Source organism: Pantherophis guttatus, chromosome 1, assembly GCF_059756535.1.
Source record: "Pantherophis guttatus breed Tessera chromosome 1, ASM5975653v1, whole genome shotgun sequence".
NCBI lineage: Eukaryota > Metazoa > Chordata > Lepidosauria > Squamata > Colubridae > Pantherophis > Pantherophis guttatus.
This window is the reverse complement of record NC_142063.1, coordinates 36,613,319-36,635,272: the sequence shown is the minus strand read 5'-3', so window position 1 is coordinate 36,635,272 and position 21,954 is coordinate 36,613,319. Positions and strand designations below refer to the sequence as shown.

Below are 21,954 nucleotides of genomic sequence, written 5' to 3'. Positions count from 1 at the left end.
ATGTAAAAGTTTTTCTTTACTTAGGTTCCACAAGCCTGTATCTGGCAACAAGCCCATTGAATTCAACTGAATTTACTTCCTAATGAACCTGCATGGAATTGCAGTACCTGTGGGAGGAAGTATTTCATCTCAAGTACTGCTGTCAATATGGTTTAGGCCAGATACCAGTTAGCCTAGAGTAAGCCCCAGTGAGTTTAGTGAAAGGTACATATCAGCCAGTATGTTGTCGTAGTTACAATACTGGAGTGTTTTAGGAAGATCTAAATTCAAAGCCATCTTGAAGCTTTAAGTGAGGTTCAATCTCTCAATTTCATAATAGCTATTTTGGAGGCAGGAAAAAAAGAAGAAAAAAATGCTATGCATATCAGCTTGAATACCAGGCAAGTTATAATGGCAGCAAAACAACCAGAATATATATGTATAGGTATGTGTCTGTGGGACACGGTGGCTCAGTGGCTAAGATGCTGAGCTTGTCGATTGAAAGTTCAGCGGTTCGAATTCCTAATGCCACGTAATGGGGTGAGCTCCTGTTACTTGTCCAGCTTCTGTCAACCTAGCAGTTCGAAAGCACATAAAAAATGCAAGTAGAAAAATAGGGACCACCTTTGGTGGGAAGGTAAAAGCAGTCCGTGCACCTTCGGCATTTAGTCATGCCGGCCACATGACCACAGAGACGTCTTCAGACAGTGCTGGCTCTTCGGCTTTGAAACGGAGATGGACACCGCCCCCTAGAGTCCGGAACAACTAGCACATATGTGCGAGGGGAACCTTTACCTTTTTACTAGGTGTCTGTATAAGATGGATGGATGGATGGATGGACACAGACAGAAACATATACAGAAAAGAGATACACACAGAGAGACAGACATACACACAAAGGAACTGAAAACAGTTTATTGTTTTAATGCTATTCTTGTCTATACTATCTAGCGCCTGTGAATATACTATATGGCATCAATACAATAGAGTACAGCCTTGATGCAAGGGAACAATAATCTCTTCATATGATAATTTGCTACACTGAAGCATAATACAATTAGTAAGGAAATAAAGTTAAGCTTTCCAGGTAATTACTCTCAAAATAATCAGAACTATAGTTGCTTGTTCTGTTGTACTCAAGTTTCAGTGAGAGCTATTAAAAGCTACTTAAACGTGTAATTCTGCTCCCTCTCTCCCAGTTATCAGGACTTCCACTTTATGGACAGAGATAGTGCTAACATCTGGGTTGTTTTTGTAATTCTTCCACACAGCCAGAAAATAAAGCACTAGTCAAAAACAAAGTGCACCCTGGATGGATGAGATTTATTTGCATAAATGTGATTAGTTGGTGGTTCAGTGCTAGAAATTGCAAGGATAAGTGCTCATCAAAGGATGAACATTTGGATTGGTTTTTTCCCAGGTTCCAAAACACAATTTGTTTGTTAAGTTGTTTTGCATGTGCAACCCAAAATAAAATGCAGTGAAATGTAGGGCCTCCAGTCCAGCCACAGCCTCAATCTGATTGACCAACTCACTTTTTTCTCCAAATTCCAACTCTAGTTAAGAAAGGAGCTGTCAAACAAGAGGAGGTGTGTGTTATTGATGCTTTGCTGGCTGACATAAGGAAGGGATTCCAGCTACGAAAAACAACCAGGAACAAAAATGGCACAGACACTCCCATGAAAACCACACCTCAGAGAGGAAAAGTGATTGGTAAGAACAGAAAATCAGAAAATCTCATGAGTTTTTCCCCCTTGCTTAACCTACAATAGTCCATCTTGTTTCCAACTGTTTCCATTGATGGCCAGTTTGCTTCCAGGTCCAGTTCAAGGGGATTGTTGTGACCTAGGCTTACTGAGTCATTACAAGAAACAATTAATCCCAAACAAACCTATTTTATTGTAACAGCTGAGAATTATGTTCATTCCCAGCTGAGTCCCAATTAGTTGCAAAACAAGTCCTTCGGGGTAATCACCAACCTTTATCTTCTTTGACACCCTGCCAAAGGCCTTACTTGGCAAAGCCCCACGAAGTTCAGAAACAAACAAGAGATGCCGACTGGAAACAGAGTTAGCAACTTTGCTTTCTTACAAAAAGGCCCAAATGCATTTGTTTCTCTTTTAAGCCTTATGGGAGGAGCCAATCATCTCCTGGCCTTACTCCCGAGTTGTCCCTTTTGCTTTAGCTGCTCTTGCCTTCTGGTAGCTCTGCGCATGCATGCACTAGGAACAGGCTCCTCCTGTTCCTTTGCCTCTCTGCTGTCTGACTCTGGGGGCTCCGGAGTCCGCGCATTACTCCCAGATGGCCCTGGTCCCATCTCTGCCTCTGACGCAGAGCCCTCGTCCGGGCCTTCCCCAGACTCCAGGACTGGCCCATGTTCCTCCCAGCCTCCTCACTGTCCAACTCCGCTGCCAGTTCCGCAGGCTGCTGGCGGACCACAACAGGGATGGTTTTAACCTTTAAGACTTTATTGTGTGGGCTATTTGAGGAACCACCTCTCTCCCAGTTACATTGTCCTGCTCCATTAGATCTGGCAGAGAAGGCATGTTGCAGGATAGGAACCTTCATTTGATGGATCCCAGAAAATATGCGTTCTCTACTGTCACACCAACCTTATATGGAACGTTCTTCTCCCCGAAATTAAAGCAGCTCCACTCATTTCCATATTCCGAACACATTCCTGGGTCATCAAGTCTGGTGCTTCCTGGCAATTGTAGACTTGCTCAAATGGCTCCATTGTTGAGGATGACATTTTACTATTCTATGGTATTTTTTATATTTATAATATTTATTAATATGGATTTTTATATTTTACATTTTTTTTTGGTATTGATCTGATGGTTTCTGCACTGTCCAGAGACATTTTCAATGAAAAGGGTGGCTATATAAATTTATTAAATAGTAAATCAATCTGGAATGAGAATGAATAGAATTCATTGTCTTCTTTCTGTTATTTGTCTCAATGCTCTTTTCAAAAATATTCTCAGAGAGAAACAGCATGAAGCAATATCACCTCAGCAGCCAGAAATTATTTTTTCCTTCAAATGTTTATGGGAAAAGAGAATAGTGTGAACAGAGAACTGTAAAACTCTAGCTAGCATAGTTCTTCCATTTTCATTTTTTTTAATGTTAGAACATTGTTTGGAGATATTATTGTTACTGGTTGCACCTGATTCTTTTCAAATAGAAATGAAAACCACATTTGGTTGGAAAACGCCCTCATGTGGTCATGTCTAGTATGGTCCATATTATTAAGAGCAGAAATGTCTCCAAATCAAGCTTGATTCCTGACAAGTTGAGAGGCACATATACACCGTTTTCTTGGTAACAAGATGGAAGTGGTTTAATCTTTTAGGATTCTTTGTTTTTTGCTTCCCAATCTAATCAGACAAGGAATTCTCTAGTTGTCTCCTTTGGAAGCGCAGATGAGGTCAGGCAGGTACTTCTCTACTGGGATAGAGCCATATCATAGGCCTCCTCAAAATCTTCCTTCCTAATGGAATGACAACATGAAGTTGTTAAATTTTCCTCTCCCACCACCACCACACACAGCTGATAAAAAAAACCACGCATGCACAGACACCCAGAGACACACAATGGGATTGTGAAACAGAGATAGAAAACGAACACAGTATATTTATATCCTGTGATGATTTAAACTTTGTGTTTGGTAGCTTACAGTCCAGCTGTTGAGCCCTTTTCAAAAGTAAAGTTTTTTTTTTAATTTAAACTGTACTAAGGTTCAAGATCACACAGGGGAGCTCAAATGACAGCAATCTATATGCACAAAGTGTTGGCAAAAATGCATTTTTTAAAAAAACAACAACACATAACTGAATACTTCTCCTGAAATGATTGTTTTATATGTACTAATATGCTGGTGTCTGTTTATGAAAGAATATTCTACATTCTCAGCCTCCATCTAAATTTATGTATTTATTTATACATCCATCTATCTATCTATCTATCTATCTATCTATCTATCTATCTATCTATTTATTTATTTATATCCCATCTTAATTATTTTTACAACTAAGTCAAGGTGGTGCTTAATGTTCCTTTTTCCTCCTCCTATTTTTCCCCACAACAATCCTATGTGGTGAGTTGGGCTGAGAAAGAGTGACAGGCCCAAAGTCACCCAGCTAGCTTTCATGCCTGAGGCAAAACTAGAACTCACAGTCTCCAGGCGCTTAGCCCAAAGTCAGCTTTCATGCTTAAGGGCAGACTAGAACTCACTGTCTCCTAGTTTCTAGACTGCAGGCCCCAAACACCACCTTTTGTATTAGGGCCCTAATACCTTTTGTATTAGGGCTCTAAGTACACACAATTGCTTACATGTGTAGGTCTTATATGTGACTGACATGCCTTTTTTATGGGGTGGGGGGCTCTTTTTAATATCATCTACTGCAGAGGCAGAGAAGTTACCATGACGACTAAAAAGGGAAATGTTACCTTCCCCTCTCCAACTACAATTCCTATAAATTCTATTCACTGCTGCACACTGCAATGGGGTGGGAGGAAGCTTCCATTATTTCAACATTATTTTTCTTACTGCTAAGAAAAGGGACAACAGGAAAACTTACAGCTCAGAAGAGAAGAATAAAAATAATCCCTCACACTGAGATTATAGTAATTCCCACATTATCACTATTTTCTCCCTGCTCTTTTGTTTTGTTTTTGATGAGGAAGTTGGGATGATTCAGTGGCAACCTTTTCTCAGTCTAAACTACAACTATTTGTATTGGATTTCATTCTTATTGGTATCCTTAATTTTCAGACCAAAGCGTTCAGGATGTGAAAGACCCAAAGCAAGAAGATGATTCAAGGACGCAAAATAATTTCCAGGACCAAGTAGAAAATGCAAAGCCTTCAGAAGGGGCTACGACAAATGAGAAATCTGAGATGGCTACTGACTCATTGAATTTACAGAAGCCGCCTGATGCTGTTGGGAATGGCATCTCTTCTCCAGCCCAGACAGATCCCGAAAAGGCCTCATTACATTCTTTTGTTTTGGAGGAAAATAGAGAAGCCCCGAATGGAACAAATTTGCAAGAGGAAACTGACTCCTGTTCCTTTCACGATGCCAATGACCATGATTTAGTGTTGTCTCATTCCATTTCTTTTGTAGAGTTTACAAGTGGTAACTCAGGACATTCAACCAGCTTGAATATTAAAGCCGATGAGGTTGACTCAGGGGACCCAGCTAGGAGAACTGAACCTGATGGCTCATGGAACCATTTAAATTCAAATGACCAGGTAAACAGTATTGATAGAAATGATGACACAGGAGAAAAAATATCTGAAAACACAAAACAGCTCACACCCTCTCAAGAAATGGCCCTTGAAACTTTGGCCCTGCCAGAAGCATCTAAAGTCAATGAAGACCGTTCCTCAGACTCCTTGTTCGACACGTCCCAGGATAAATCCTTCTCAGAAGAACCGGTAACCGATTCTTCATATTCAGCAACAGTACCTTCAGAACAAGCCCAAGCTGGAAAAGATGGCCAAAGAAGTTCATCAAAACGCAAGAAGAAAAAGAGGCACAGCAAAGGCCATTCAAGTAAGGCATTTTCATTGCGGTCTTTGAACATTAGGGCCAAATCAAGATGACCTCCTTAACCTGTATCCTCCCAGATATTTTCACCTACAACTTGAGCTAGCAATGCCCAATAGGTAGGACTGATGGCAGACATAATCCAAATTATCTGGAAGGATCCAGATTTGGAAAGGTCAATTTCACAAATAGACTGATTAATTTATTAAACGGTCAACTGAATGTTTGGGGTGGAGTGCAAATATTTACAAAAGTGTAGATGACATGGATCTTTTGATAAAAATGTTCCCTACTCCTTTGACCCCAAGAGGAATGCCTTCTCTGCTATAGTGCCTGGTGCACATACATACATTTGATAAATAATGAATTTGCTTTTTGTTTCAAAGCTATTGTTTTATTCACATGCACATGTGGCTGATTCAAACACTTAATTGACTAAAGTGCCATTAATCTAGAGCAGCGACCCCCAACCTTTTGGGCACCAGGGACCAGTTCCATGGAGAGAGGTTTCTCCGTGGATGGGGCTTCGCTTGTTTGCACGGCCCGGTTTCTGGCATGCCGCGGACTGGTGCCCGTTCACGGACCTGGGTTGGGGACCCCTGATCCTGAGAGAGACCCTTGTGTCCTTGCACACTGATTGTTATCCCATGACTGTGTTATTACGGTGGTATTTGCTAATATCTTGTGGCTACATTTAGTTGTCTTCTCTTTTATTTGAAAGCAGTGGTTGACACTGATTTAAAAGCGATGGTTGATACTGGAGATAAAAAAACAAAAAGAGTTTGTGAGATACAGTGAGGTATGTAAACCGTCAGGGATGCTGCTGTATGTGACTAACCGTTGCGTTGGGATCTTACACACCTAATGAAGTTGTTGATCATCACTACATAAAGCTATGCTTCTTGTAGCTAATTATATGCACTATGTTATTTCTTTTTTTAATACAATGCTTTTTATTTTGGGTGATTTGCTATCTGAGCTCAATTTCTGTACTTCTGGAATCCAGCAAGACTCCAGGCTTTGGGTCTTTTGTGTCAGCCAAACATTATTTACTTGTAGGAAAGCATTGTCTCTTGTTTAAGTTGTTCAATGTTGTTAGACATGTTGGGCAACAGCAAATGTTCTTCCTTTTGTCTGATCCTCATTTTCCATTCTCTGAAATTCTATAAAAATGCGATTTCAGGTATGGTCATCTTCACTACAGAATCAGAATAAGGCTGGTCAAGGGTTTTGGAAAAAAGATTCCACTCGTAACACAATCCTTCAGTTCCATTGTCTTTGTTGAACACTGTTGAAGATGGCTTTGATATTGTAGAATATTCATTGATGATTCTGCACTATTGTAAAATCCAGTGGTCCTTAGGAAATGGCTGCAGGGTTTTGCAGATCTCCCTCCCCTTGGATGGAAGGCAAAGGTCAGCCTTGCAAGTTACATCCTAGCAATTGGATCTGGATCATGTTCTTAGTACCCTAAAAAATTCTTAATTATTCCTCAGAATCAGTTTCCATTTGTTTTCAGACAAGAAGTTGGCCATTCCTGCAACTGCATTACTTTCTTCTTTGTCTTCTGATTGCAAGCAGCCATAACATAAACCAATCAAATGACATGTGACTTTCAAATGCTTTACAATGTAATCAACATGCTTGTTTTACCAATTCATCTATTTTTGTTCGTACAGTGTGTTATCAGAAATGAAAATTATGTGGAACATTTTTCAGTGAGGATTCCATCAACTGTCCATTATTTTCTACCAAAGCCCCTCTTTTTCCCCATTCAACTACAATCTATTCAGATGTTTTCCTTTTCAATACTTCTCTCTCCACAAAAATACCTTCTAATAAAAGCATTTACAACTATACAGTATTCAATGTTGCAGGGGACATCTTCACCTCTTTAACTTTATAGAGCAGGGGTGTCAAACTCAAGGCCTGCAGGCCGGATCTGGCCCGCGGGGCCAACTGGAAACAATGAAGGATGGCCCACAGCCCATGGTGTCTCTGCCAGCGTGATGCCCTTCCTAGCTCCGTTTCCGCTGACTAAGGTTGCAGGAAGCTGTCACAGTCGAAAATGGAGCTTGGAAGCCCATTTTCATTGGCAGAAAACTCGGGCCACTACAGGCACCCCTGACACAAGTGATGTCGAGCTGGCCACGCCCACCCTGGCCACGCCCACCCCAGCCCCCCAAGGTCAAACAACCCTGATGCAGCCCTCAATGAAATTGAGTTTGACACCCCTGTTATAGAGGATCTCCAACTGGAAGCGCCAAATACATGTGGAGATCCTGGATGATCTAGCAACTGAATTTTCTATGATCAGTTTTCTGCATGCACCCAGTTAGCCAAGTCAAAGGGTTGATTATAGAGTATGCAACTTCTAGTGTGTCCATTTCCTTCCTCAGTGTTGTGACTCTGGTGTCTGAGCATCAATAGGTGAACCACAGTCAGGCCTTTACTTGATCAACCAACCTCAGTCAACTCCTTTAATCGATCAAATTTTATCTAGGTGAACAAGGATCAAGAAACCTAAAGAAAATTTGTCTGGAAGTGCTTATAAAATGCTAAATAGCAAGGCTGATATGTTGCTGAACATGCAGGACTTTGTTCCAAGGCCATAGGAGATGCTCAGAATGGCTAGATGGAAAACTCTTAAACTCTTCATTCCTACCTCTGCCAATAGCACATTCATTTGGAATCAAAGCTCAAAATTTAATCTCTTCACTTTTCATTGTTATTTTCAGTTTGGACATTTTGGGACCATTATAATTCTTAGCTGATGAGCCCAGAGAATGGTCTAGAGCCGTGATGGCGAACCTATGGCACGCGTGCCACAGGTGGCACGTGGAGCCATATTGGTGGGCACACGAGCGTTCCCCTAGCTCAGCTCTAGCACGCATGTGCACGCTGGCCAGCTGATTTTTGGGCCTTCTGGGCCCAACGAAAGTTGGCAAATGTGCTGTTTCTGGCCTCCGGAGGGCCTCTGGGGAGGTGGGGAAGGCTGTTTTTGCTACTAGAAAGCCTCTGGAGCCTGGGGAGGGCAAAAAATGGGCCTACCGGGCCCACCGGGCCATCACATGCCAAAAGTGGGGGGAGCATGGGGGGGTCACGCCCACATGCGTGGGGGCGCAGGGCGCATAGAATTATGGATGTGGGCACACAAACACGCAACCACCCCGCACTCCCCCAGCTTTTGGCACGCGATGGCAAAAAGGTTAGCCATCACTGGTCTAGAGAGACACAAAGCAGGCATAGTATTAAAGCTAAGCAAATTGCAGTTTGAATGGAATCTATAGACAATGCAAAATGGCTGTTTGAACGATGTAATCTCAAAGTGGCACTAAAAATGGACTTTTCCTTTCCTTTGCAGGTGGTGCAGCAAGACAGAAAAAATAAAAAGCATGCTATTCAGTGGCGTCAGCTATTGAAAGAAGCCATAGTAATAGGGTGCAGTTAATTTTCGTCTGGAGGTACTTGATAGGGAGTAATTAATACTCAAATATATGTTATATCCAGACTTGAAAGCACCCTTAGCCTGTGCCTTATACAAAATTCTTATCCCAAAATAATTTTCTGCTGCTTTGGGGCCATGGAGTCAACTCCCGATGGACAAAATTGTTCGGCATAAGGTAAAGGAGATATGATCTAAGACAGAGCTGGAACAAGTTGAAGCTAACACAGTCATCTTTTGAATTTAACACAAAAAATATTGAAAGTTTTATGGCACCAATCTCACGTTTAGATAATGTGTCAGCTTAGGAAATAACGATCCAACAAGGCCTGATTTTGCAAAGATCTGTGTTTGAGTTAACAACATCCTTCAATTTGATTGTGCTATACTTTACACCAGGTTGAAGCAAACAATTTTTGTGATACTATCAGATACATATCGCATTCCTGTTTTTACACAAGACTTGTTACTCCAAGGATTAGACAAAAGAGATTTGTTTTAAAGAAAATTAGTAATTATTCTGATACCATCCGTGTAGTTGACTGCCACCTAGTGGCAAAGGTATGCAATTACTGTCCATATGAACACACGAATTAATCTACATGTTTATCCCATCCTCTTTCTCACTACACGCACTGCGACACTTCTGTTCAAGAAAACTTCTTCCCAAAGTAATGTTATTATTAATGCAATCAATTTACATTTTTTTGTGATGGTGATAGTAAATGTGTTTGGGGCTAGGGATTATCTTTTTCTTGTTGCCTATGTATAACATTAATGGAAATATTTTAGCATTAATATTGGGAATGTGATTCCCTTTTATCGTAAAAAAAATTACTAAAGTAATTTTTCGTAGTTTATAAATACTATTGAGAGAATTGCAGATTTGTAAATATCTGTTCCCTTTTGTATATTCACTTATATGAGACTGAAAGTGTAGAAATTACTTTATAAGCTGAATTTAGCCATTATAATTTGGAAAGAAGATATTGATTGAGATATATCCTGCTGAAATAAAACTAATGCTGTGTTATAGTGGGCTTTGCAAAGCTAACTTTGATTTCCTCTCCAAATCTGTTGGGACAGTCTTCTCAAGGTCTCCCCATGAATGCTTTTGCCTATGTGGGCTAGAATAATGGGGAATTATGAACTCCTGAAATCCAGAAAATGCCAGGTTTAAAAAAAGCAAGCATGGGTATTTGAAACAAGAAGTTAACTTTACCCATGTTTTAGTTTATCACAGAATTTGAACAGAACTCAAGAATGTAACCAAGCCAGGTGCCTTCATAGTGGTTTCTTCCAGCCTTGGCATCTTTAAACTATGTTGCTGGGGAGTTCTGAGAGTTCATCCATAGTTTTTAAAATTACTAAGATGGAGAAAAATTGCTCCAGAAATATTGCACTACAACACCTTTAATAGTAGGAAGCATGGTGACCCAGTGGCTTAATGATGCTTGGAGATGGTCTCAGCTCTGGGAGTTCAAGCCCAAGCATTGCGCGGCAGGGTGAGCTCCTGTCACTTGCCTCAGCTTTTGTCCACTTAAGAATTTGAAAGCATATTCTATGCAAGTAGATAGGTAGGTACCACTTTGGAGGGGAGATGAGCTTGTGCTCTGTGCAGGAGTCAGATTCCTGATGGTTCTGAACCTTTCTGCTTGTAGCACCCATTTGCATGGTAGCAATGGGAAGAGAGAGGGGCCTTGGGTGATGCTGCAGGAAGAGCCCCTCATCTTTCTCTCTGGTGCGAAGCCAGCTCGCCCTCTTGTGATGCACCTTGGGAAGCACACAAGCGTGTCCTATAATAGGGCTGGTACCTTGGCCAGCCAAACTACTACTCTGCAATAGCATTGTGGTTTCCTGGCTACTGTAACAATGTCATATGCTAACAATAATAATACGCTGTAATAGTATACTACAGTGGCTCTCAACCTGTGGTCCACCGACTCCTGGGGGGGCAGCGATGTCATCACAGGGGTTTCGCAAAGGCTTGAAGAAATTTTATGATTTAAATCTTAAGTCTTGGTAATCCGTGGCCATGGTCTGTGGCCGCAAAAGGTATTTAAAGGGGTCCATGGTGAAGAAAAGGTTGAGAACCACTGGTATAGTACATCTAGAGGACATCAGGTTGAGGGAGGCTGCTGCAATTTGTGGAGATGATTATGAGAGCAATTTCTGAACACTGGATACTACCTTCCTCCAGTCATATGAAATTACATAATAGAGCATGTATCACTGTACATAGAAGCAGTGAGTTCCAAGGTGTCACAAAATGATAAATTAAGGAGACTGGGCTCCTACAGTTGAGTCTTCTTACTTCTGCATGCTGTTGTAGTCATCAAATTTTCCATTTTTTAATGGAATTGTTTTTCCCCGCCAACCCAAGTCAACAATAGTAAGAAGTATTTGTCATCATTTTGTTACAATGAAAATCTACAATAAGATTATGTAGGACCTCCTGATGGTTCTAAGGCATAACATCTCCAACTTTGTGTTTATATTTATGTGTGTATTTGCTTAGGTCACATACACTTGGCACAATAAACTTGCTTTCATTTAACAAGTTTACAACATTGTTTTTTATTATTTTATTGTGTTATAAGTGCTGAAATGTGCAACTCAAATGTTCAGATTGTGTCTCTCAAGTTTGTAAGCTTGCCTGAAAGTGTCTGTTTCTAAATATACCCCATTGCCAGATTCGTTGCATTAATCCAGGGACCAAAAGTCTTTTAAAATAATGTACATTCCTGCCCCATATATGTGTTATTAAAATTCACCAAAATGTTCTAAATTGTAGGATCTCACTCTTAAGATCTTAGCTTCCCATAAGAATATTTTGTGCAAGATTTCTTGATGCTGAAATATACCCAGTTGTGATGGTCATGACAGCTTTTAATTTTTTAACATTTATTTTTGTTGAATTATTATGTTCAAAGTATCTATTAATCAGGTACTGTTGCACTGAACCATAATCTGGTTTATGTGATTTTTGTTTAGGGTAATTAGAATCATTCTGCAAATCATGACTAACAGCATATCTGAGCAAAGCCCCAGTATTTTCTACAAGAAATTATAGTTAAAGATGCTCTACATTAACACAGTATATAAAGCCACTTATTATAGAATTACTAATTTAGCTTCCCAGCAGCAGGATTACTCAATCCAATGAGTATGAATCTGCAACATGAAATAATATAGTCCAAGTATAAGTTGATTCTAAAGGTAATTGCAACCGTCTTTTCTATAAAGCTAAGCTTCCCTTCAAATGGCACCTGAATCGGGTGGGTTCTACTTACCTTTACTACCGGTTCGCATCGTGCCCGCGCGGGTGGGAATGGAGATTTTGCAATATCCTTCCCCCAGGAGTGGGGTGGGAATGGGGATTTTGCAGTATCCTTCCCCTGGAGTGGGATGGGAATGGGGATTTTGCAGTATCCTTCCCCTGCCACGCCCACCAAGCAACACCATGCCCACCAAGCCACGCCCACAGAACCGGTAGTAAAAAAAATTGGATTTCATCACTGTATGAGACCATGGCATCTCTAGCTAACCGTCCTCATGTTACTATGGCCCCCAAGAGAATAATAATAAAGATAGTGAGATTTTTTTGCAGTTCTGCACTTCTTTCCAAACCTTTAATTCTGGTGCATAACCTTTTTTTAATGTGAAATGCACATTTGGAGTTTGAGGGACATACCAGGATTCACCTTCCAAAAAGCTGGTGAAACTAGCCAAAAAATGAAACATGATTTGGTTTTATATTCAATTACTTAAATCATCTCATTATTTCTTCTGCCACATTAAAAATCAATCACTTTCAAAGGTGCTCTGGAGGACACACCCCACTCTACTTGGGAGGTTTGTACAAGCGACTCTGCCACACGGCTTACAAAACAAATACAGAATAATGGTGGCAATCTAGTTCAGAATAATGGTGGCAACCTGTGACCTATTTCTAAAGGTGTGTCGGATCAAGTTCTGTGGAAGACTCTCGAAACCAATACAAGACAAAACAAGTAGGAAAGCAAAACAACCTAAATGCAGAAGAGAGCGTAAGTTTCTAAATATCTGAAGAAAACAGAATATGATTCAGACCTAGGGCTTTGTTTGTTTGTTTGTTTGTTTTAAATCACTGTATTATGTCCTAAAACACATTGTTAAGGCTGCCTCTTGTGGGGCTTGAGAAACAGATGAAAGCAACATTACGGGCAGTAGCACAAAACCAAAAGATTGCTGGTGCATGACTGTGCCAACTTTAGGTGCATTTGAAAAGAGCTTCTTGGGGCTGCCAGGCTTGAGATCCAGATAACTACCAGAAAATCAAGAGACCCATAAAAGCTTAACTCTGCTACCCGGTAGTGGTCTTCTAAGTGTTACTATTCAGTTCTGGTAGCCCTATCCCACTGAATTTGCTGTGAAAGGTTAACATGACTACCTAGCTGGAAAATAATACATAAATGCAATCACACGGTTTGTCCAGGTGATGGCTCCATGTGCCCTACAGTGAGATTCTCAAAAGTCATTCCGTAAAAGAAATTAAGACTCTTGAGCTGATTTACACAATACATTCAAGATACAGTGTTGTATTGAACTTACTAATTCTTTCAATACGAGCAGGGGAGAAGGAGGCAGTTTTACCCAGTGGTGAAATCCAAATTTTTTTACTACCAGTTTTGTGGGCGTGGCTTGGTGGGCATAGTGTGGCTTGGTGGGTGTGGCAGGGGAAGGATACTGCAAAATCTCCATTTCCACCCCAGTCCAGGGGAAGGATACTGCAAAATCCCCATTCCCACCCCACTCTGGGACCAGCCAGAGGTGGTATTTGCCGGTTCTCCGAACTACTCAAAATTTCCGCTACCGGTTCTCCAGAACCTGTCAGAACCTGCTGGATTTCACCCCTGGTTTTACCCCAAAACTGTCCCAGGACAATTATGAATCAACAACCTCAACAACCAAGTTGTTTGAATCCCAAAATCCACTTAACTGTGTGGCAGTTGAAATCTTGTCTTTTCAAGGCAAGAGGTGAAATTATAGACCAGCTGGAATAGCAAGACCATGTGACAATTTGCTGCTATGACTTGGCTACCACAAAATACTCTTCCCGAGACTGCCAAAGGTATACCCAGGGATCAATAGGCAAGAGTCTTTGGATGTAATGAAATAAAACTTTACTAGGAATCTCTTGATACGGTGATTTATGGATTACTAGGCAACAAAAGAGAGACCGGGAGTCTTTTCACAAAAATGATTGCTCTTCTGATTGTGGGTTTCCACATCTAATTCAAGGGAGCTATAACTCCATTTAGTATTCCTTTAATATAATTATTTTATTAAGCATTACAGTTAAAGAGATAAAAACTAATACAAACTACAAAATATAAAAGAATAAAAATAAAAAATAGCATAGAAAAAAAGAAGAAATAATATGGAAAGGAAAACAACAACGAAAGAAAAATAAGAGTATCACAAATAAGAAAAGAAATATGTAAAGAAATGATACTTCCCCTCATCACAAGTATAAATAATCTCAACAACCTATCACCTCTTAAAATACAACAAATAATATTTTCATCTCATATCGCCTCTCTTATAGCCATAGCACTTACACTTATATACCGCTTTACAGTGCATTACAGCCCACTCTGAGTGGTTCACAGAGTCAGCATATTGCTCCCAACAATTTGGGTCCTCATTTTACCCACCTCAGAAGGATGGAAGGCTGAGTCAACCTTGAGTCTGGTGACATTTGAACTGCAGTACTACACTCTAACCACTGCACCACCGCGGCTCTGTAAACAGATCCTTAATCTGTTTATATATAAATTTTTATATATTTTATTTTATATTTATAAAATTATTACAATTTATTAAAATGATAAATAGTACATTCATAAATTATAGATCTTACATTTATAAATTATAAATGTATAAGATTATAAAATAAAATTATTATAATTATATTTATGTTTTATATCTGTTTATGGATACATTTTTATAGATAATTTATCATATGTTTATAGAGCTTATGCAGTGGAGACAAATTCCTTGTGTCCAATCACACTTGGCCAATGAAGAATTCTATTCTATTCTAAATCCTGGTCATTCCATCCTGGTCAGCAAGTTTATTAAGAATTACCACAAATAACCAAATATCTATTTTAATCTTGATCAAATCAACTCACTTTATATGTCAAGCACTGGGAAAATCAGGAGATTCAGGCAGTTCAAATGAGTATAAAGTTTTATTGCAAGCTTAAGCTCTACAAGAATCTGACCAACTAGCAGTCAAGTGAAATGAGTGGGAGATAAGAGAGGCATTCAAGGTGGGCTGGACTTAGATCTCTTGTAGGCAGGCAGGGACTTGTGGCTTATTATATGTTTGACCCCTCCCTCAGGCTCAGCCTGGTCATCTCCTACATTATATTCCTTATGACTCCATTTAGAGTTGTGTGAATGGTTCTTGAAGGAAGCAACCTTTAAGATGTCCCAAGAAAGTTTCTTCTGGGCATCACAGGACCCCACTAAATTGTTGTAGACTAGAGGGACAAAGTGAAAAGAGAAACCCAGTAGGTGAAATGTTAAGGGGGGAAATGGGAAGGTCTCTCTCTGCTCAGTTCTTTCAGCAATTACAGTATTTCATTCATTTGTGTATCTCAATGGCTTAATTTGAAACACAGCAAACCATAACATGGTCTGGTTTTCTGTGGCTTAATATGTTTTGCGAATTGAGCCACTGTGGTTGCAAAAACTATATATCTTATAACTTAATGTATCCTGTTTCCCCAAAAATAAGACATCCCCTGATAAGCCTCCCCCCGAAAATAAGCCCTCCCTGAAAATATTTAGATGCAGAGCTGGAAATCAGGTAAGAGGGCAAGAGGAGCCCCATCTTGCTCCACGTGCCCCAAAATAATAAGACCTCCCCAAAAATAAGGCCAAGCACTTATTTTGGGGTTCAAAAAATATAAGACAGGGTCTTATTTTCGGGGAAACACAGTATTGTGTGAATACAGCCAATTGTGATTTATTTAATAAATCATGGTTAAACAACTATGATGTTCTATGCTGTATGAACACAGTCAATATATGTATTAATTTGCTTCTTCTCTCTGAGAAATCCTTGTTGGCATTAAATTCCTTCCTGTCCTCTTACAGTTTAATTTATTTCCTTGCTTGTACGAACATTTTCATGGCCCCTGAATGAACATATGCCCAAATTTCAAATGTTACCATCAGATTTGATTTTGTCAGGGATCAAGAACAAAATCTAATAAGCTTGCTAGTCAACAAATATAAAATACTTTAACCTTTCCATTATAAAATGTTAAAAACATTTCAAAACATTGCATCAGTTCCAGAAAAATCTATATTTGGTATCCAATACAAAACAAAGCATAATCTTTAGTTTGCTGACTAAAGTATTAAACTGCTGACATTTAGGGAGAAGAATCCTATGGGGAAATTTGGGCCAAAGGTCCTTCAATTCTAAATCAAATTTTAAAAAGCAGCTATTACTGTAGATGGTGGACTGCAAGAGCAGGGGTGGGCTGCTGGGGATTCGCAGGGGTTCGGGAGAACCTCTAGCTAAGATTCTTTGCAGTTTGGAGAACCCCCAAATACCAATCCTGGCTGGCCCCGTCCACCCCATCCCGCCCCTCCCAGGAGGCCCCATGCGGCCCATTTTGGATGCAGGTAAGTGCAGGGCATACAAGGAGGCTCAGGGAGGGCGAAAAACAGGCTTACCGGAAGTTCGGGAAGGCTAGAAACAGGCCCATTTCCAGTCACCAGAGGGCCTCTGGAGCCTGGCAGACCGTTTTCACCCTCCTGGACGCTCAGGAAAAGCCTCCGGAGCCCGGGGAGGGCCCAGGTTGGCCCCCCACCATGGTGGAGGAGGCCAACTGGCCACGCCCACCATGGCCACACCAACCCAGCTTCTGGGCAGAGAACCCCTTGTTAAATTTTTTGAAGCCCAGCCCTGTGCAAGAGGCTGTGATCAAAGGCACACCTGCTGATTCCTAGCTCACCTGGAACAGCCATTTCATTGTCCCAATGGCATGTTACCAAAGGAACCCAGAAGGATGTCTCTAAGGCAGTTGTTTGAAGGCAAGCAGTGGAAGGAAGTGGGTATGGGAAGGAGCAGAGGAGGATGGAGTATCTTCTTCCTCATAAGCAGTGGGAAATTGAAACATTAACATGATGGCAGATTCACTTCTGTCACAGTTCTTTTTGTTTACCTATCATCAAGCTTGAGGAGACAACTTGATTTATGTATAAAATGTCACCGATTTTAACCTGAACATTTGATGATAAACCATCAGAGAAGAGACAGAAAAAGTATCTACCTTAGTTTCTGGAGACCATTGCCAGTTAGAATATTCCTTATTGGCCAAGTGTGAGTGGACACACCAGAGTGTCTCTGGTGCATAAGCTCTCAGTGTATATACAAATAACAAAATGATAAATCAAAAGATACCAATAGGAGACGGTAATAGGAAAGATGAGAAGGATAATAGTAACAGTTTATCCTATTACATGGGTAAAATATCCTTAGGCATTAGACAGTGCTGTGGGAATTAGGTGTTTAGCAGAGTGATGGCATGAGGGGAAATCTATGTTTAGTTGTTTTGGCATACAATGCCCTATAGCAGCATGTTGAGGAGAGGAGTTGAAACAGTTTATGTCTAGGATGTGAAGGGTCTGTAGATATTTTCTCAGCGCTCTTTCTGACCCGTGCAGTATACAGATCCTCAATGGAAGGCAGGCTGGTTGCAATTGTTTTTTCTGCAGTTCTAAGTAACCGTTGAAGTCTGTACCTGTCCTGTTTGGTTATACAAGTTAAAAAGGTAAAGGTTCCCTTTGCACATATGTGCTAGTCATTCCCAACTCTAGGGGGCGGTGCTCATCTCCATTTCAAAGCCAAAGAGCCAGCGCTAACTACATTATCTCTGTGGTCATGTGACTGGCATGACTCAAAGCCGAAGGCACACAGAGTGCTGTTACCTTCCCACCAAAGTGGTCCCTATTTTTCTACTTGCCTTTTTTACGTGCTTTCGAACTGCTAGGTTGTCAAAAGCTGGGACAAGTACCGGGAGCTCACCCCGTTACGCGGCACTAGGGAAGTTATAGAAGTACAAATTACAGACTCAATAATTCTTCTGTAGAACTGTCTCAACAGCTCCTGGGAGCAGTCTGTACTTTCTGAGTTAATGCAGGAAGCTCAGAATATAGTGATTATAGTGATTTTGAGCACTGTAATCACTTAATCAATCACTATACTCCCTTGATCAATTATAGTGATTAAGAGATCATTATAGTGACCATCTGAGTGATCTGATATAAGGGAGATTCCTATTACTGAGTTTTTAGAGTAAGACTTTCTCTCTTTGCTGTTAGTTATGGCAGTCATTTTGAACATTTTTACTGTCAGGGATCTCCTTTACCCTGACAATCTCCTTTACCAGACTGAAATGTTTCCTGGGCCTCACTTTATATTGCAAAGTTATAATGTGACAGCAGCGGTGAAATCCAAATTTTTTTACTACCGCTTCTGTGGGCATGGTGTGGCTTGGTGGGCATGGCTTGGTGGGCATGGCAGGGGAAGGATACTGCAAAATCTCCATTCCCACCCCACTCCTGGGGGAAGGATATTGCAAAATCCCCATTCCCATCCCACTCCAGGGGAAGGATACTGCAAAATCTCCATTCCCACCCCACTCTGGGGCCAGCCAGAAGTGGTATTTGCCGGTTCTCCGAACTACTCAAAATTTCTGCTACCGGTTCTCCAGAACCTGTCAGAACCTGCTGGATTTCACCCCGTGTGGCAGCCTTCCTTGATTTGAATCTCATAGACTACAGTTCTCATGATTTTCATGCAAACATCTTGGTTTCTACTTGCCTTAGCAACTCCCATGTTGAAAAAGATGATCCTAATGCAGGTGGTCCTCAACTTACGACCACAATTGAGCCCCAAATTTATGTTGTTAACTGAGAAATTGGTTAAGTGAGTTTGCTTCATTTATGACTTTTCTCTCAACATTTGTTAAGTGAATCACTACAGTTTTAAAATTAGTAAGATGGTTGTTAAGTGAATCTGAGTTCCCGATTGACTTTGCTTGTCAGAAGGTCACAAAAGGGGACCACGTGACTCTGGGACACTGCAACCGTCATAAATGTGAATTCGTTATCAAGCATCCAAATGTAAATCATGTGACCATGGGGATGCTGCAACTGTCATAAATGTGGAAAATGGTCATAAGTCACTTTTTTCAGTGCCGTTATAACTTTGAACTGTCACTAAATAAGCTGTTATAAGTCAAGGATTACCAGTATATGTCTGTTTTTCCAATTTGGTGGATGATATAATTTTGGCAAAGACTGGGATGATTAATCCTGTAAGGAGATTTAGGAGGTGGAGTTGCAAACAAGCAATTCTGAAGTTCTTAAGCACTGAAGACTTTTATAAATATGGTTGTCAGTATGGATGCCTCTTATGCCTATATTTCAAGGGCACCAAAGACTGAATGCATATCAATCATCTATATTGTTTTCATAAAAATGAGCTGGTTTGTGTGACATGCCAAGCTTTAGTGGGATTACACTTGGCAAGATGTTCCTCTCAGATTTTAAGATTGAGCAGGAGACTGAAACCCACACAAAAGCAGGAAGTTAAACGTAATTTTTAATTGTGATGTACCTGTTTTAGACTATATTCAAAATAATAGGAAACTATAGGTTTTTTTTTTGTATTTATTTATTTGTCAAAAGTAGGCACTGCCCATGTCAATCCTAGAATCAGTTATGTTTTCAACTAAAAGAAAATACTGGGACTATAATTTTCTATGCTTTAGGTCAGGGGTGTCAAACTCGCGGCATAACGTTGTCGTCACGTGACGTATCGCAACTTTTTTCCCCTTCGCTAAACCGGGGGTAGGCATCAGGAGTGGGTTTCACTTACCTTTACCACTGGTTTGCCCCGCGCATGCATTGTCTGCACATGCGCCCAACCTTCTGCGCATGCCCTTTGCTCACTCATGCGCCTTCCGTGCATGAGCCCAGCCTCGAAAACGTGCCTAAATAGCACAACTTAGAGTCAGGGCGGGTGGGCAGGTGAGCCACCTGCAATTGCCGCTATCAGTTTGCCCTAACTATTGCGAACCGGCTGAATACCACCTCTGGTAGGCATGGCCAGCATGTGATGCATCTGGCTCGCAGACCACAAGTTTGACACCCATGCTTTAGGTTAAGCTCTGGTTATCTTATACTTACCATCTGTTTTTGGCCTCTCTAACTGCCTCCCAAAAATAACTGGTAATAAACAGTAAATCACACACGGGGTTCATATCTGAATATTTTGCACCATCCCCTTACATGTTACATCCTGTAATCCAGTGGTGGGTTGCCCCCCCGGTTCGCACCAGTTCTATAGAACAGGTAGTAAAACTGGTGGAAGGCTCCGCCCACCAACCCCAACATCATCAGAACGCTTCTGTGCATGCGCAGAAGAGCACGTGCAAACGCGAGCGAAGCAAGTGCGCACGCGCGGCCCCGTTGCGAACCAGAAGTAAAGGTAAGTAGAACCCACCCCTGCTACAGTCCCTCTCTGCCCAGGGCAACTCCTAGTGCCTCCCCAGACATAAATGCTTGCCATGTCTGGATTGGACATCACCTCGCCTAAATCTTCTCCCTTTTAAGTGTAAATTTTAAATTTTTACTGTATTTTAAAATATGGGAATTTTAAATTATGGGTATTAATTCAGCCAAATTTATTTAATTCATTTTATTCGATTTTAAATTTTGTATATCTATGTGTTTTATTTCATGGCTGTGCACCGCCCTGAGTCCTTCGGGAGTAGGGCGGTATAGAAATTCAATAAAATCTAAAATCTAAATCTAAAAATAGGATACTATGACCCCCAAGTGCTGCCCCAGACATGTTTTGCCATCCCTGGATTGGGCATCGTAGGAAACCAATCCAAATCTCTCATCCCAAGGAAAATATAAATTCTTTAAAAACCTGGAAGTAGAGAGAACCTATCATTTGAATAATTGAACAAATACCAGATTGAAGATCTTCCTTCTTTAACAAAGCATGAACATGTTTATAAGAACACAGGGTTGAGGCTCAGACAGTAGTTGACTTTGTTGCAGCAGAAAAACAGATATCTATTTTTTCCTGCTTACTGGACACTAATGTAATTCATCCATGGAAGTTGAAGGTCTTGTTTATCTGTATCTCCTGATTGGCGGCTGAAAGTTGATTACTCCCACAATAAAATTGAAAATAAACATGTATCATGGGACTGATTTTGTGAAAGCAGAAGAGATGGCTGAGTTCACATTTGTTTGGCCTTTTTGTAATTGCAATTTCGTAATTGCCAAAATTGTCTTAATTTTGAAAAGCAAAACTCAACATTGCTGGATCCAAGAGACTTAAAAGCTAAGGGAATTTCAAATAATGGTTCTTTACCACCAGGTTAAAAACAGTTCCAGAGTTCTCTATTCCTGGAGAGTGCTGGAGAGCTGAATTGATTAATTTCTGACTCAGCTATATAGCATGATTGAAACTGCAGTGGTGGTGTTTTTTTTTTCCTTTTACAACACACTAAAATGTGGCAACTTTATGGAGCTCAGTAGTGATCCATTTTCTCATTACAGATTAACTCCTACCTCAGTCAACATCCTGGTGTCTGAATTGCAATTATCCTAGTAAATCTTCCAAAAGCAATATTAGCTCAATAGCCTTGCAGTGCAACTACTCAATGTTGTGTGTTTGGTTGTTTTCACAATATGTACTGAGAATATGGAAAGGTGGTGCTAGCCATTTCTTTTGGTTCCCACTTTAACCTTTTTTTTTCTTTTCTTTTTTTTTTTTCTTTTTTTTTGAGGGGGAGAGGAATCATTACCTTCTGTGTTTATGCTCTGGGAGATGCAACTGCTTAAAATGAGGCAGTGCCTGATGTTCAGGGGTGGCCTTCAAAAA

General features: G+C 40.6%; 1 protein-coding gene across 2 annotated transcripts in view; it reads left to right on the top strand.

Annotated features, from left to right (window-relative positions):
* INF2 (inverted formin 2) overlaps window positions 1-11,546 on the top strand; it is an 82,767-nt gene extending 71,221 nt beyond the window's left edge. The window contains exons 20-23 of one of the 2 annotated variants that reach the window (XM_034418569.3): window positions 1,540-1,692; window positions 4,757-5,539; window positions 6,258-6,332; window positions 8,898-11,546. In XM_034418569.3, coding sequence (XP_034274460.2) covers window positions 1,540-1,692; window positions 4,757-5,539; window positions 6,258-6,331 — 1,010 coding nt within the window. In that variant the 3' untranslated portion in view covers window position 6,332; window positions 8,898-11,546. The remainder of the gene's footprint in view (window positions 1-1,539; window positions 1,693-4,756; window positions 5,540-6,257; window positions 6,333-8,897) is intronic. The other variant, XM_034418570.3, reaches the window with a different exon arrangement.
* Window positions 11,547-21,954: the final 10,408 nt, after the last annotated feature.